The sequence below is a fragment of the Anolis carolinensis genome, unplaced genomic scaffold, assembly GCF_035594765.1.
Source record: "Anolis carolinensis isolate JA03-04 unplaced genomic scaffold, rAnoCar3.1.pri scaffold_11, whole genome shotgun sequence".
In the NCBI taxonomy this organism is placed as follows: Eukaryota; Metazoa; Chordata; class Lepidosauria; order Squamata; family Dactyloidae; genus Anolis; species Anolis carolinensis.
The window spans coordinates 21,109,111-21,123,136 of NW_026943822.1; the positions used below are offsets into that span (position 1 = coordinate 21,109,111).

Genomic DNA, 14,026 nt, shown 5'->3' on the forward strand with positions numbered 1-14,026 from the left:
TCTAAACAACAGTTGTACTGGAATCCTGTTTCTTAAAATGGAAACTGAACAGATTACTGCCATGACATATCAACTTTGTCCTGTTAGTTGCCTCTCTAATAACCTTTAAAAACACACTTGAAAAATAATCAGCATTATAGCATGACTGTAGCAAGGTTGGTTCAGTGAGAAACTGAGCACTGGCCATTTCACTGCGTATACTGCTCCGTTCTTTCCAAATCGAATTCCAATAGACAAAGCAATGATTTTCCACCTTAATTTACAGCTATCTGAGAACTGAAGACTTCTCAGCAGTTAACACACTAAACAAAGCAACCAATGCTTTGAAGCAGTCAATACATCCCTCTCCAAATTCCTTATAGCCCTGTCACAGAAGGTCCTGTAAGTGAAAGCATAATAGAATAGAATGTCCAAGTATAGAAATGGAAAAGGTGATCAATAATGGGAACTAAAACAGTGGTGTTTCATCAGTACTCATCCCCTATCCTTTTTTCAGAGAAACCTCTATGCCCCATATTCATAGCACGGATCAATAGACTGAGGCAGGAAACAAATGTACAGCTCCCAGTTATCTGGCAGTCTGTATATTAGGATTTTTTTATCGTCATAGAAATGTACTAGTCTTTTAAGACACCAAGTGATTTTAAAAATTATTTGCTCATCATTAAATTTCATCAGGGGCTGGCAACTTTCCCATCTGTATCTGGAAAAGCTTTTATTGGGTTCACACCATTCCAAGGAAATCTGCATGGTGCAATTAGAAGGAAAAAAACACTCCTGTTAAGCTCTCATGTTTTGCCAACAGATGAAAAAGCAAGGTTGTCATCCTTGGCTGTATACAAACTCCAGGATATCCTTCAGGTAGAAAAAAATAAGCAGTGAGGCTGCAAAATAGGAGGGGGCAGATCTTAAAGGTATTCCCCAGATAGGCCTGATAAGCACCACTGCAGCCTGGAGATAAAAGAACCCCTGCCAAATGCTTTCATCAATATCAGGTTTTTGCTGCAAGCTTTTTCCACATCTGAAAACATGCAGATAAGGCATACAACAGCAGGAAAACATTAAAACCACTCAGTTGGGGCGTACAAAGCCTCTTCTATGTATATACACATCAAACCCAGAATGGACAAGCCATCTGGGAAAACTAAGGTCACGCAGAAACCTTGAGCAGGAGCAGGATGGTACAATTAGAAGCTTTTTATGAGATCTTCACAAGGGAAGGAATAATGAAGAAAACAGTTTTCTGGGCTGCAATGCCACTTGCAATCTAGCACCATTGTGCTGTATTTGAAAATTCATATACAGCAGTTTACTTTACAAGTCATGTTCTTCACTGTAAAAAAAATCCCCAATAGCTTCTGTTTAAATGATGTCTAATGTCCAAAGAGTGTTCGTCTGACATAAACCTACTAGAGGAGACAAATATGGCAACACTTTGCCTCAAGGCAATTTTACAAAATACAGAAAGTTTTAGAGATTCATTCAGTCTTCGTTCTACCAATTTCTCACCCTACCTACTCTTTAAGTGAATGGCTTCCTTCTGAAATCTGAGTTCCTCCCGCTGATTCTCTCTACTGCATAGGACATTTCTCATGGTAATTTTCACATGTTATTGTATTGTTTATGGATCATTTTAGCATTTACATTTGCAGCCTTGAACACTAGATGGGACAGAAATCCATAAGCATCACCAGTGATTGCACTCCCCCCAGAAAGGGTGATTAAATTTTGGTTTTGCTCTTCAGGGTCTGCTAGCAATTAGGTTCAAGGACACTCCATCCCAGCATCAATCTTGTATTTTAGTCCAACCCTTCGCATGGCCAATTCTCTTCTTCAGCTCACTCCAAGCTAGCTCCACGGCTCAATCTGCAGATGGATTTTATAAGCCTTATGCAGCCTCTCTGAAATTAATTTATTTGATACTATTAGCTCAAATAACTCTATATTTCAGGAGCAGAATGATCAATTAATTAAAAAAACGCAGCTCTTCCCTGTAGCCTTAATGCCTACAGATTTGCATCATCTCACAATCCAAGTTTATTCTGCAAAACAGCAGAGGAAGTGACTACAGCTCCCAGAAAGGGCAAGCTTTTATAATCAGGACAACCCAGATAACACGAACATCATTAGTTACCAACATAATATATTGCCAGGATGTCACTACTATCACTGATGGTTTTATCACCACTGATAAAAGCGCAATTGCCATTCAGCTTTGCTCTAACATGGATGACCACGTCCACAGTAAATGCACTAGAACAACTTTGTTACTTTTGAAAACTGCATGAAGACTTCTTCACATCTGAAACCATTTCCTCTTTATCTGAAGGCACAGGGTAAAAATTTGATCAATCTGATCCATTTGTTCTTTTCTCCGCCTTTTGGTGTCAAAGAGGAACCAATTCCGCTCTCTCTCTCTCCAAATGTCTCATGGCTTTTACTCTGCTCTCCCCTCTCTGCTGCCACTGAAGAAGTGTTTTATCACTTGCAGGTGCATTTGCTTTGTGGTGACCTGCTGTGCTCAAAGGAGGCCTGTGTCAGGCCTAATACAGCAGGGCACTTCTCTTTTCTACCTCCTTGTCCATTTTCTGCCAGGGGATGCTATTCAGAGCTGGGTTTTTTATCCCTTTCAGGTGCATATGAGAAATCTGCTATTTGTCTTTCATCCCTTAACTCACTGATGTTGACTTAATCAGGTGAGATATCAGATCAGGCTCCCTTAGCATAGCAGCAATTTGTTCACCATGAAAGGCTATTTCAGGAATTCATCTGGAACTACAGAGCATCATGGCTACCCTGCATTCTGTGGCACACCAAATGACACACACCAGTCAGTCAAGGTTATATTTATGTTTCCAAATTTAGCAGCACTAAGCAGAGGCGATTTGCCGAATTTATTTATACTGTCTTATTTGGAGGCAGAAAACCACAAGATGTGGAAAAACCTGTTCCCATTATTATAAAGCCTTGGCTTTAGCTGTGGGGGAAAGAAATTGCTCCTTTGCAACAGGAGTGGGCAAAGAGAAGTCTTCTAGACTTCTAGAATTATAACTATAACCAGTACTGGACATCATTGCCAATTTTGTCCGGAAAACTGGATATTGCAGTCCAAAAATATCAAGCGGCCTGCAGTGTGTCCACCTTGAATTGTAAATTTACGAAGACATTCTTCAGCTTTGTTTCTACTATGAAGACCAAAATGTTTTGGCAACAGCTGCTGCTTCTTGGATTAGCAGAGGATAAAAACTAAATTGAGTGTTGGCTTTAAAATGCCCTTTAAATTGAGTACTGTCTCTGCAATGCCCATTTTGTAGTATCAGTTTTTGCTATCTTTGTTGCATCATTTCTTCTCCTTCAACTGCCTTTCTCTCTGTCATACTTTTGACTGTAAAATCTTTAGGACTTTTTGGTCAGCAAGCATAACCAGGAGATGACTTAATCACACTTGGCTCTGAACCAAATAAGAAAGAGAAGTAGAACAGGCAGAAACACTATGGTCCAGAACACAACACCCTAAGGGCATCAGATTTCATTGGATCTAAAAAACAAAACAGGGTCTGCTCTTATTAGTGCTTTGATGGGAAACCAACAATAAATACCAGGTGCTGTATGCTATATTTCAGAGGCAAAAACACCTCTGAGTATCTTTGTGTAAGAAAACCCAAGGAAGTCCATGTCATTGCCATGTTGACAGGTGATTTGTAATCACACGCTCTCAAGAAACGGTTTTGTATTCTCTACTGTTCCTTTGCAGATTATTTCAATAAATCCTGAAATAGATTCTACTCACCTCTCTTCTGCATAAAGATGAAGAGATCATCCAGGAATTTCTTCCTTTCAGGGTCACTATCCAATTCGTACAACTGCAGAAATACAGAAAATAAAAATTAACTCATATTGGACTATAGGAAAAATCTCACATATAAGATGTGGAAAAATGCATGCTTTTTGCTGTTTGTTGTTGTTATTGTTGTTGTTTGGCTAAGCTCACCTGGCGCTTTGCAGAAATTACAGATATAACTTCTTGGCAACCCAAGTGTCATTTCCTACTAGGCTCCACTATATAATCAAGTGCAAGTAATTGTACTAACCTTGGCAAAGTCTCGAGATACCTCTCTTCCTCTGCTGCCATCAGCATCTTCATTCCAGCTCAGGCTCCCATTCTAAAGTGTAGGAAAGCAAAGAAAAATAAGATGGCAATTCAAAATAACAAGCAAGCAGAACATAGGTGGACAAATCACACGAGAAGCAGCTTTTCAGTTTAGGAAAAAGAAGATGAAATGTTGCAACCAGATTTTGTGAGTCAATGTCATTTAGAACTAAGAACTAGTTCAAACACACCTTCTAGTAACATATGAGCTTTTTATGATTTACCGGCAGGGATTTCTTTCAGAAAAGCAATGCTAAGGAATTCTTCTGTTTCAAATGCTCCTGTGCAAGATTTGCAGAAGCTCTTGTCAATATTTTTAAAGAAATGATACAGCCTGCATTTCTTTTACTCACCTGTTCTCAGAGTCAAGACACCAAGGCACTACATTGGGAGCTTTTTCCCTAGTGAACATCCAAGGATTCACTTAAAACCATCAAGGAGTGTTTTGTTCCTACCCAGGTCCAAGTCAAAACCCTAACCTTTGTGAGATCCAAATGAAAAGAAAAGAAACAACTGTATGTAAAATCTAAGTTTAGCATGCTTCTATAATATGTGAGGTCTGAACCTCATGACATTAAGCTTTTTGTTCAGGCTTACTCTCACTGAAATCTACTTCACTTTGCATATCACCATCGTCATCTCAATGGCTTTCAAAACCAGGAGGAAGTGGCAGAGTAGCTTTTGCTCCTAATGATTGTGGGAACGGATGGATAAATCCCGCAACCATCTGAACTGCAAACACCAGAGTGTAAAAGTAGCCTGGGCAACGGACAAAAAGCAAAATGAGGGAGGTCAAACATCACCGGCTGCTTTGGATCACCCGTCCACCATCTGGTGGTGAACACACAGGATCTTAAATCAGATAAAGAGCCACCAAATTCATGAAGGGATTTCCAAACAAAAACAGTTTTTAATTAGACTGCACTTTAATGTCTACAGTCTTAGTGTCATCTGGTAGTGACACGGACACTGAATTACCAAGATGAATAGCCCCTGTCAGAGTCAGGCAAAGCCACACTCTCCCCCTTTCGAGAAATGGCAGCAGGCTGCCCTAATGCCAACTGATTTAGTTTGAGCCAGTAATTCCTGCTGGAAAGTCAATTACCCGGTGAGCCCCATCAGCTGAAAGATATTTAATGGAGGATTATTGCCACTTCTGTTATGTCAGCTGTTTATTACAGCAGTCAGCTTTCCCAGCCCTTCTTCAGAGAGAGCTTTGAAAATGAGCTTTGCTAGAGAATTCAGCTAGATGTCCTTCAAGCAGAAATCACAAATACGACTCTTCCACCATATCAATTGCGGTATTAAGTCAGTTTCGCCTAAACAACATGCAGTAGTAGCCAGATTATTCACAATGACCACTACTTGGTTAAGGCAGACTGTCACAAGCCAGACAACAATGGTAGCTGGAGTCATAAGAAAGGAGTCACCAGTAATGGCAACCCATATCTCTTCTTCACCTTTGTTTCTCAGCTGTGAGCTGCAGGCAGCTCAGTGTTCATGCCAAAACAATATATTAAAACAAGATACACCTTTACAAATGTTACATAAAACAAGACATTAATTCAAAAAATGCAAGACATTTTTTACTTCACTGTTTTTTCCTTTCACAGCTATGTGTGTTTGTAATGCTAACAGAACATTCTTCCATTAAGAAAAATAAATATTCATATCTTCATTTTTGATATCCTAGCATTACCCTGCTATTTTTACAGCAAAGATAGGAAGACTTTAGATTTGTGTAATCTCCCTCTTTGTACTAGAATCCTGAGCATTACCAACCAGAACCAGACCTGAAATAGTGCTTGAGATGGTTTAACAGAAACAGAATGATGGCTCTCTTGTGATCAGCCAGTTACCTGTTGTATCTATATCTTTGAAAATCTACTTTTTAGATTACTATGTATAATCAACCTCATGTTTAAGTCAAGAGCAGGTTTGGAAGACACGACAAAGGCTGACAATAAAAGCTCATATTTCATAGGCGAGGAAGGATGAGACTGAGATGTAAGCAATTAGCAAATTATAAGTCATAGCAGAAGTGTTTAATTATACACCCCCACACACTTGCATTTTTATTGGTGGTTATAAAAGAAATGGGAATCAGATGAATTCCATGCAAATCATCTAAAGAGGTACAAGTAGATCTCCATCTATTTTCTGCCCACTCCTGTTCTTCTGAGACAGTCAACAATGACAAATCCATGTTGAGGGCAAACATACAGACAGTTTTGTGTTATGACTAATAGATATAAATCTCTTATCAGATTTCAGAGCTGGCAAATGCACTGCCTTGCCAGGTTCGGAAGCTTGGCAGCTCTCCCACTGGTGTGGGAGTCTAAACTCTTTCTATTTACTTTTCAAGACACCAGCTTCAATTGCAATCCTGCAACCTGCTCTAAAAGTTTCTAGAATGAAGACAACAATGTACATTGTTGAAAGAAAGCAACCCGGGCAGAAATGCAAGAAACTTTAAGCTGCCGCAGAATACCAGCATTAAATAAGCAGCTGATTTTCTGCACTGATATGAGGAGTTCATGAGGAAAATATTTTTCTTCTGATACAGGTATTATGTAATAGTAACTGATCTGGCAATATATATTTCCTATTACTCAAATTGCAAATATTTATAGTTCAAACTGACTGCATTTACTTTCTAGCTCATGTGAAACATTTATCGTCAGTCTTATTCATGGAATGCCCTGGGCACTTAGTCCAGCATTCAACTTATCTAGCGTTATTGTAGATTTTGTCACTAATCTTCAGATTATGTTTAGTGCCCTAGCATATGCCTCAAATTGTGTTTAGTGCCTTGGCATGTGTACAGAAATCCATCAGAAACCTTTTCATTTAACAATCATGATCATTCACCCTTCTTTCTAAGCAAAAACAATAGAGCATTGCTGAAAGGATGTGATTGCCACATTCCAAAACTTTTCTTTAATTTAAGACCACTATGTTTTTCTTTATAGTCTTGTTCAGGAAACCCATTTGTCATACATAAATAACAACTGATCATTTACAACTGATCATTTTTAATCAATTCAAGGGGCAAGATTTTAGAAGAAGAAACTATGTGAACTAGTAGGTTAAAGATGCAGATTTATACAAGAAAAAAGTCAATTTACTTAATTCACCCAAATAGCTCCCATTTTATTCACCTTATTGACCATTTCCTACTCCACAAGAAACTGAGAGGGATCTGAACCTATGGTTTGGTCCTTTTCAACTGCTACTGCTTTGTTTCTATGGTATGTCTATTTCATTGTTGCGCTCATATGAGGTTTTCTTTGCTCTGGGCTGTGATTTTCTTGTCGTAATAAATACTTGATAAGGGAATATACTATCTTCAGTTGAGTTTTAAATCAAAAACCGCCAACAGTGGCAATGGTTTTACAAAACTGGAGGAGGAAGGGAGGAATGTTGAGGGCATATATACCTGTGAGCTCTAGCAGACTAATATCAAAGATAAAAGATTCTGAAATGTTTTTGTTCTAAAGAGAGGACGATGGTGGCCGTTGTAGCCCCTAGGGCATCTCAAGAACCTGCTGGCCACATTCCCCCTTCATCTCCACCCCATAAACACACCTTCTAAGGTTAGTTAGCTATCAAAGCATGCCAGGGAGCAGCTCCTCCCCAGAGATTGCAAGTCTGCCTTTACAGAAGCAATTAGAGCTGCAGCTATTTTAGGATTACTCCCAAGCCACCTGGAACATCTTATTAGAGAGGAATTCAGATGTCCAAAACAATTTCAGTTTCCCCAACCACCACCCACCCCCTGGCAAAAGACTGTTAACCCCTTCCTCAGGAATAAAAGCAGAAATTCCTGAAAGAAGACCCATTCTTCACCCATCCCCAATTTATTCCCTCGTGGAGCAAGGTTCTGAATTAATCAAGGAACTTTACCATCAAAGTACAGCTCTGGACAGATCTCAGCTTCAATAAGGTTCCTGCATTTACGCAACTGTGTCCAGCCAGCCATATCAGTATCTTTTAAAAGGTTGTATTTGACAGTTGACATGATGTAGCATTTGCAATCACTAATATTAAACTCCTATGGCCCCGTTCACTCTGGAGCACCAAGCCAAAGCCCAAAGGTATCAACTGTTGCTGCTACTACCGGTGCAATACTTAAGACAGCTTAGGAAAGTTCCTTTTTGGGGTGGGGGACCATAACTCTCAAGAGGGACTAGTCATTATGGCCAATGGCTATACTGAAATGACTCTGGAAGGTGTTATTTAAAGAGAGATACTTTTACAATCTCCATGAAATTGACTGCTGCAAATGTAAATTAATAAAATATGGGCCTGCAGCACTGGGGGGGGGGGGTCTTTTACTGTAGTAAAATGGCTTTTGGGCCAGACCATGGTTTCCAGATGACATTCCCAAGTGCTGTTCCTTTCCATGTACCTACTCTAGGACTCCCACCACTGTGGTAAAAGTGACTATGACTAGTTACTAAGCTGCTGTAGCCTACTGTAGAGACAAATGGATTACAAATCCCCACAGTCAAGCATGAATCTGAGTTTTTGAGAAACACAAAACCCTTCTTTATGAGCATGGAGTTGAACAGATGAGAATTGTTCCAAGCTACCATGCAGACGGCCTGGGACAAATCACGACTACAGGAACATTTCAGTGTTTCAAAGCAGTGTGAAATCAGGAGCTCATCTCAATCTGATTCCTCCAATTGCAAGTGTAGGCCTGGCCGAATTCATTCATTTATCCTGTTAATTCCCTCTACCCTCCCCCCCGCCCGACACCGCCTACAGTGCCACAAACCTTTTTTTTTTGTTTGCAGCCCTTGCAAATAATGAACACTGGGCCAGAAACAAGGAAATGTTGTCCAAGGAGCCATTTTGACTTAAACCTGACACATTTGCCACACACTGAGTTAAGAGCGGAGGAGGGAGGGATGAATCGAGGATTATTGGAAAAACAGCAGAAATTCCTTCTGTGGGTGGAGATGAGCCTTCGGAAGTGAACCAGATGCCATTAAAAAGAAGGGGGGCATGGGGACGGTTGTACTACAAAACTCTGATAAGATCAGGCTTACTGCCTTGTGTTGGAAGTTTTCAAGCACTGAGAGAGAAAAGTAGTAATTATCTCTCTCACACACACAAATCTTCTGTGCCCTGTTATATTTTCCAAGAGCTAAAAAACGTAACACCACCAGCTTATATTGATAAAAGAATCTTGGATTGACATCTGCAGTTGTCTGAGAAGTATTTACTTGATCAAGGATGTATGAGAAATAGAAAATTTGCTGAATTCCACATGGGTGGTTGAGCAGTTGGTTCTTTTCATTGAGTTTATTTTATGACTGTCAGCTTTGCAGTTGCTCAAGCCCTCCTAAGTGAAAAAAAAGCACATCTGAACAATAGAAGAGGAACTACAACTCCATTGCTGCTGATCACATGACACTATATAGTGCAATGAGAGCGGGGAAGGGGGGAGCAATGTGTATTCATGCAGAGAGAGGAATATATATGGGTACCCCCTAATATTCACAAGAAGCCAACAGCAAAAGTTGGAGAATGCAACATATGTCCTGGATGGAGATCAGGTTTTGCCTTTACTGTAAATATACGGGTTGTACTTTTCCCCACTAGAGCACAACAGAAACATTTACCTTTTTAGGAAGAAGCAAAAGGATTGGTGGCACGAGCATTTTAGGAAGAAGCAAAAGGATTGGTGGCATGAATATTATTTATCTGCCTCAGCAGATAAATAAATGTAGTTACCAAAAATCAAGCTTACTTCTATTTGCTACGCTATGTCCTATGTTGCTTCAAATAGATTTAGTAGTTAAAAGGAGATGGGGAGGGAAATATTCCAAAGCATGTTACAGAATGTTCTGTCAAACACATGCCTACATATATATCTTTAAATGATCTCAGCATGTTATGAAAACAGTGATGTGTGTGTGCATACATAGGACCATTCAGAGCTGTTTTGGAATCCAGATACTTCAACAGTGTCTATATTTGGAATGTGCAAAGCTTAAAAATCCTATCCCACATGCACCATCCCAACAGCAAGCCTGTGCTGAATGACTTCACCTTTGACTCCACTTTGACCAATCCTAAGGGGTCTGATTCACATGCAACTGTTGTGGAAGGGCTATGCATAACGTACTGCTAGATATTAATCCAAGTGGGACAAGCTGGAGAATAAATAAACAAATGAATGGTGCCATTCTCCTTAAACAGTGTTGCTTCTTTCAGAGCAACTTAGCTACCTCTACAATTATGCAGAGATCACAACCTAACATCTGCAAGGAAGAATTCCAAAACAATCTGAAACACAAACATTTTTCCTCAATTTAGCAATAGCTGGCCAAAATACTCTTCCCTACTGTAGTTTCCTAAAGCTCTTTAACGGCGAGGTCCAGATGAATCTGAGAAGTGTTAGGAGCGAAAAGGCTGAACTGGCTTCCTTCTGCTTTTCTTTGGGGATTTGCCAGCCTCTTGACAAGCAGCCAATCCTCCCTCCTCGTTTTGTGCTGACAAGATTCTCACCACCCCAATGTCATAAGCTGAGCCAGCTCTTTTGTCTGCAAGTGTGTTCGACAATTATTTACTTGGCTGTGGGAGGCTGAATTGAGCTCAAAGCAGCCAGGCATCAACACCCGTCTTCCTTTTGATAGCGTACTTGGTAACTGAAAGGACTCAAGTTATCTTCGAGTTGACTTCTCTGTGGAATGGAACACAGGCTCTTTTTACAAATACTACGAAGGAGAGGAAAAGGGCAAAGTGGTGCCAAAAAACTTCACATTTTAGTCCCAAATGCAACAATTTCAAATGCTGCTAGCAGACAAGCAACAAAAGAGAAGTGCTTTTAGATCAAACATACTTTCTGATTGAAAGCCAATTTAAGCAGGACTTGCCAACAGATTATTTGACAAGAGAACATTACTAAGAGAGGATCAAAAGAACCCATATCTCCCACCCAGGTAGCTGCAAGAGGTTTTTTTGGGGGGGCAGGGGGGGGAAAGCAAATTAAATAAAATTGTTTTTCCCACATTGCAAATATTATTCTGACAACCAGCTCTCTTTCACACAACTGATGCTGGGGAAGCTGTGAAAGTCCTAAACTACTGTCTAGACCAGGCATAGGCAAACTTCGTCCCTCCAGGTGTTTTGGACTTCCAACTCCCACAATTGTGGGAGTTGCAATCCAAAACACCTGAAGGGCCGAAGTTTGCCCATGCGTGGTCTATATTAATTAGATAGATGCAATGAAGAGTTGGATGAGGGTGAATAAACTGAGAATCACTCCACACAAGACAGAAGTTCTGCTGGGCAACAGAAAAGCCAATCTGGGATTGCGATCACAACATGCTTCTAGATATGGCTGCACTCCTTCAGAAAGAAAATACTAGAATTACACCTGGAAAGAGAGGCAGCTGCACGCCTTCATGCATGCTTTCATGCAGCTTTACTTTGTACACAGAGCCCTATTCTAGGGAACTGACCACATAGGTTTCTCAATTACCTCTCAGTGCAATGCACGCCATGTCCGCCACAAAAATATTTTGGAAACTACAGCTGATGCAAATTGCTGTAGTCAGCCTGTTAAATACTGCATGCTGTAGAGATCACACAGCACTAGTACTGTACCAAATGTTCTTCCAATTTGCTTCCAAGCTCCATTTTGACATATGAAGTTTTTAAGTGGCTTGGGGCCAGAATATCTGAAAGACACACGCACACAACCTTCCCAAATTAGGAGCCTATGTAAAATTTGAGAACCTCAAGAGAGACCCTTTGTCCAAGTACCCAAGTTTAGTTTAGTGAGATGAGGTCTTCCCATTAGCAGTTCTATGGCAGTAGAAAGGCAACAAGGGAAGAGAATTTTCATCTAAGCAATTTGAGCCTGATGCATGTAAAGTGAAACAGAAGAACATGAAGGAGGCTAAATGAACTATATGTACATATTTTAGCCCACAGGTACAGAATGCAGTGTGTTAATGTTTCTGTACCATGTAAATGAATCCTACAAGTAAAAGGACAAATAATGTTGAGAAAAGCTACCTTTTCGAACAAAAACCCCAAGACCACCTAAACATATATGCCAGCAAATATTTTTCACAGGTTTCATCCAGACTTTGGTCTTCTGGTGCCATACTTACAAGTAAATGTTTTTCTTTAATATAAGGGATAACCAGATCTCCAAACATGGACACTCTGACTATATCAGAGCATTCTGTCCCATCATTCCACTGCATCTGCCCATGTGACCCAGTTTTTCAAAAATACCATAACACGATCAAAGCTCCAAATACTAATATCCACAAATGCTAATATCTTAATGCAGCACGAGCACATTCTGGACATTTAAAAGGTGACTATATTACTAACACTGTTCAAGATTGCTCCCTCTGGCTTCTCCAATAGTTTCGGTCTGACTCTTTTCAGCTCTTCTAATTGCACCAGTGTTGCAAATAATGTAAATAAAGCAAACTTCTAAAAGGAAAAAAAATGGCCATGTTATCTGTATGGAACAAGGTTCATAATAAGATAGTCAAAAGGTTAAGATTGGACATTCAAAACAACCTACCCTTCATTCTATTTTCAATAAGTTAGGCTTTTTAAAAAATGTATGCATTTTAAATAAACCCCAACTTTCAAAGATTATGGTCAACAAGAATCAAAGCCTGTGCAAAGCCTGAAAGGGACTGACATCCTTAAAAAAACAGCTTTGAGAATATGAACACAAAGGAGATCACTTTATTTGTAGGGCTGTGGAATCTGGCATGGCATCACAAAAACAAATTCCTCTCAAAGTGATGGGGCCTTGCATGGGGAAACAGAACGGTGCCAATATTGAATCACCTTTATACTGCAAAGAATTCAATTCAGTAGCCACAATATAGTATCAAAAACCAACTGTAATTGAAAATATAATTCAATGTCAATGGAAATCAGTAATTATATTCTGCTCAACCATGGAAGCTCTGTCCAAAATTTACTTTCAATGAGATGTAACCATTATCAGTCTTCATGTAATGCAATTTAATGCCTTAATGGTGCGAAAATTCTCCAATACCATGGCTGCCAGAAGTTTGATTCATGTGTGGCAATGTATATACACATATCAACAGCAGGTAGCATTTCATCAGATGCTTGACAAAGACCATGCTCCATAAAAACTCAAGCTGCTGCAGATCTTTAAAGGACAACTATTCAAAACGTTTGCTCTTGAGCAACAAGTTGCAAGAGATGCAACTGAAATTTTGCCAGCATTACTCACCGCACCTGCACCCCCACCACAAGCAAGACAATTTATTAATACACAACACCCAGAGCATAGGCCCCTCTACCATGGATTCAGAAGAGTGGATGAACTTCTGCCAGCTGTATCATCCTGCATGTTTTCTAACTGCAACAGATTAAAAGCTCTTTGACTACAGAGGCATTACACATGGTGGCGGCATAGAAAAAGCAAGTACTTTCCATGACTCTCCAAGCAGCCATACCAAAAATGCCAGTATTCAACACAAATAAAACTTGTGGGGAAAACAGGGGAGGCTTCAAAGGAATCCAATAGATACTAGAGTCACCATATTCTTATCATTCATTTTCTCTTCCAAAACTCACTGAAGGTGTGAGAATTTGCTGCTGCTTCCATCAGAAAGTGAAAAAGTGCTTTGGGGCTAGGATTGACTTGTCACCCCTTTCGGATTCAATGTTTTCATCATCTGAATTGATTACCAAAACTTTAGCTCCATACTCAACATAGTGCTCTGATCTGTTCTGCAGCTTCACAGGCAGGAATGCCCATCTCATTCTCAACGGCTACCTTCAATGCAATTGGGGAACCTTTGGCTTCCCGGAAGCCCAAGTCAACATGACCAATGGCACAGGATAATA

The 14,026-nt window shown here is 39.9% G+C and overlaps 1 protein-coding gene across 1 annotated transcript in view; it reads right to left on the bottom strand.

Annotated features, from left to right (window-relative positions):
- The window catches only part of arid3b (AT-rich interaction domain 3B), a 44,558-nt gene that overhangs the window by 20,901 nt on the left and 9,631 nt on the right, over positions 1-14,026 (bottom strand). Inside the window, exons 3-4 of the mRNA XM_003228771.4 lie at positions 4,092-4,163; positions 3,791-3,863 (exon numbers count right to left, since the gene is read on the bottom strand). Coding sequence (XP_003228819.2) covers positions 3,791-3,863; positions 4,092-4,163 — 145 coding nt within the window. The remainder of the gene's footprint in view (positions 1-3,790; positions 3,864-4,091; positions 4,164-14,026) is intronic.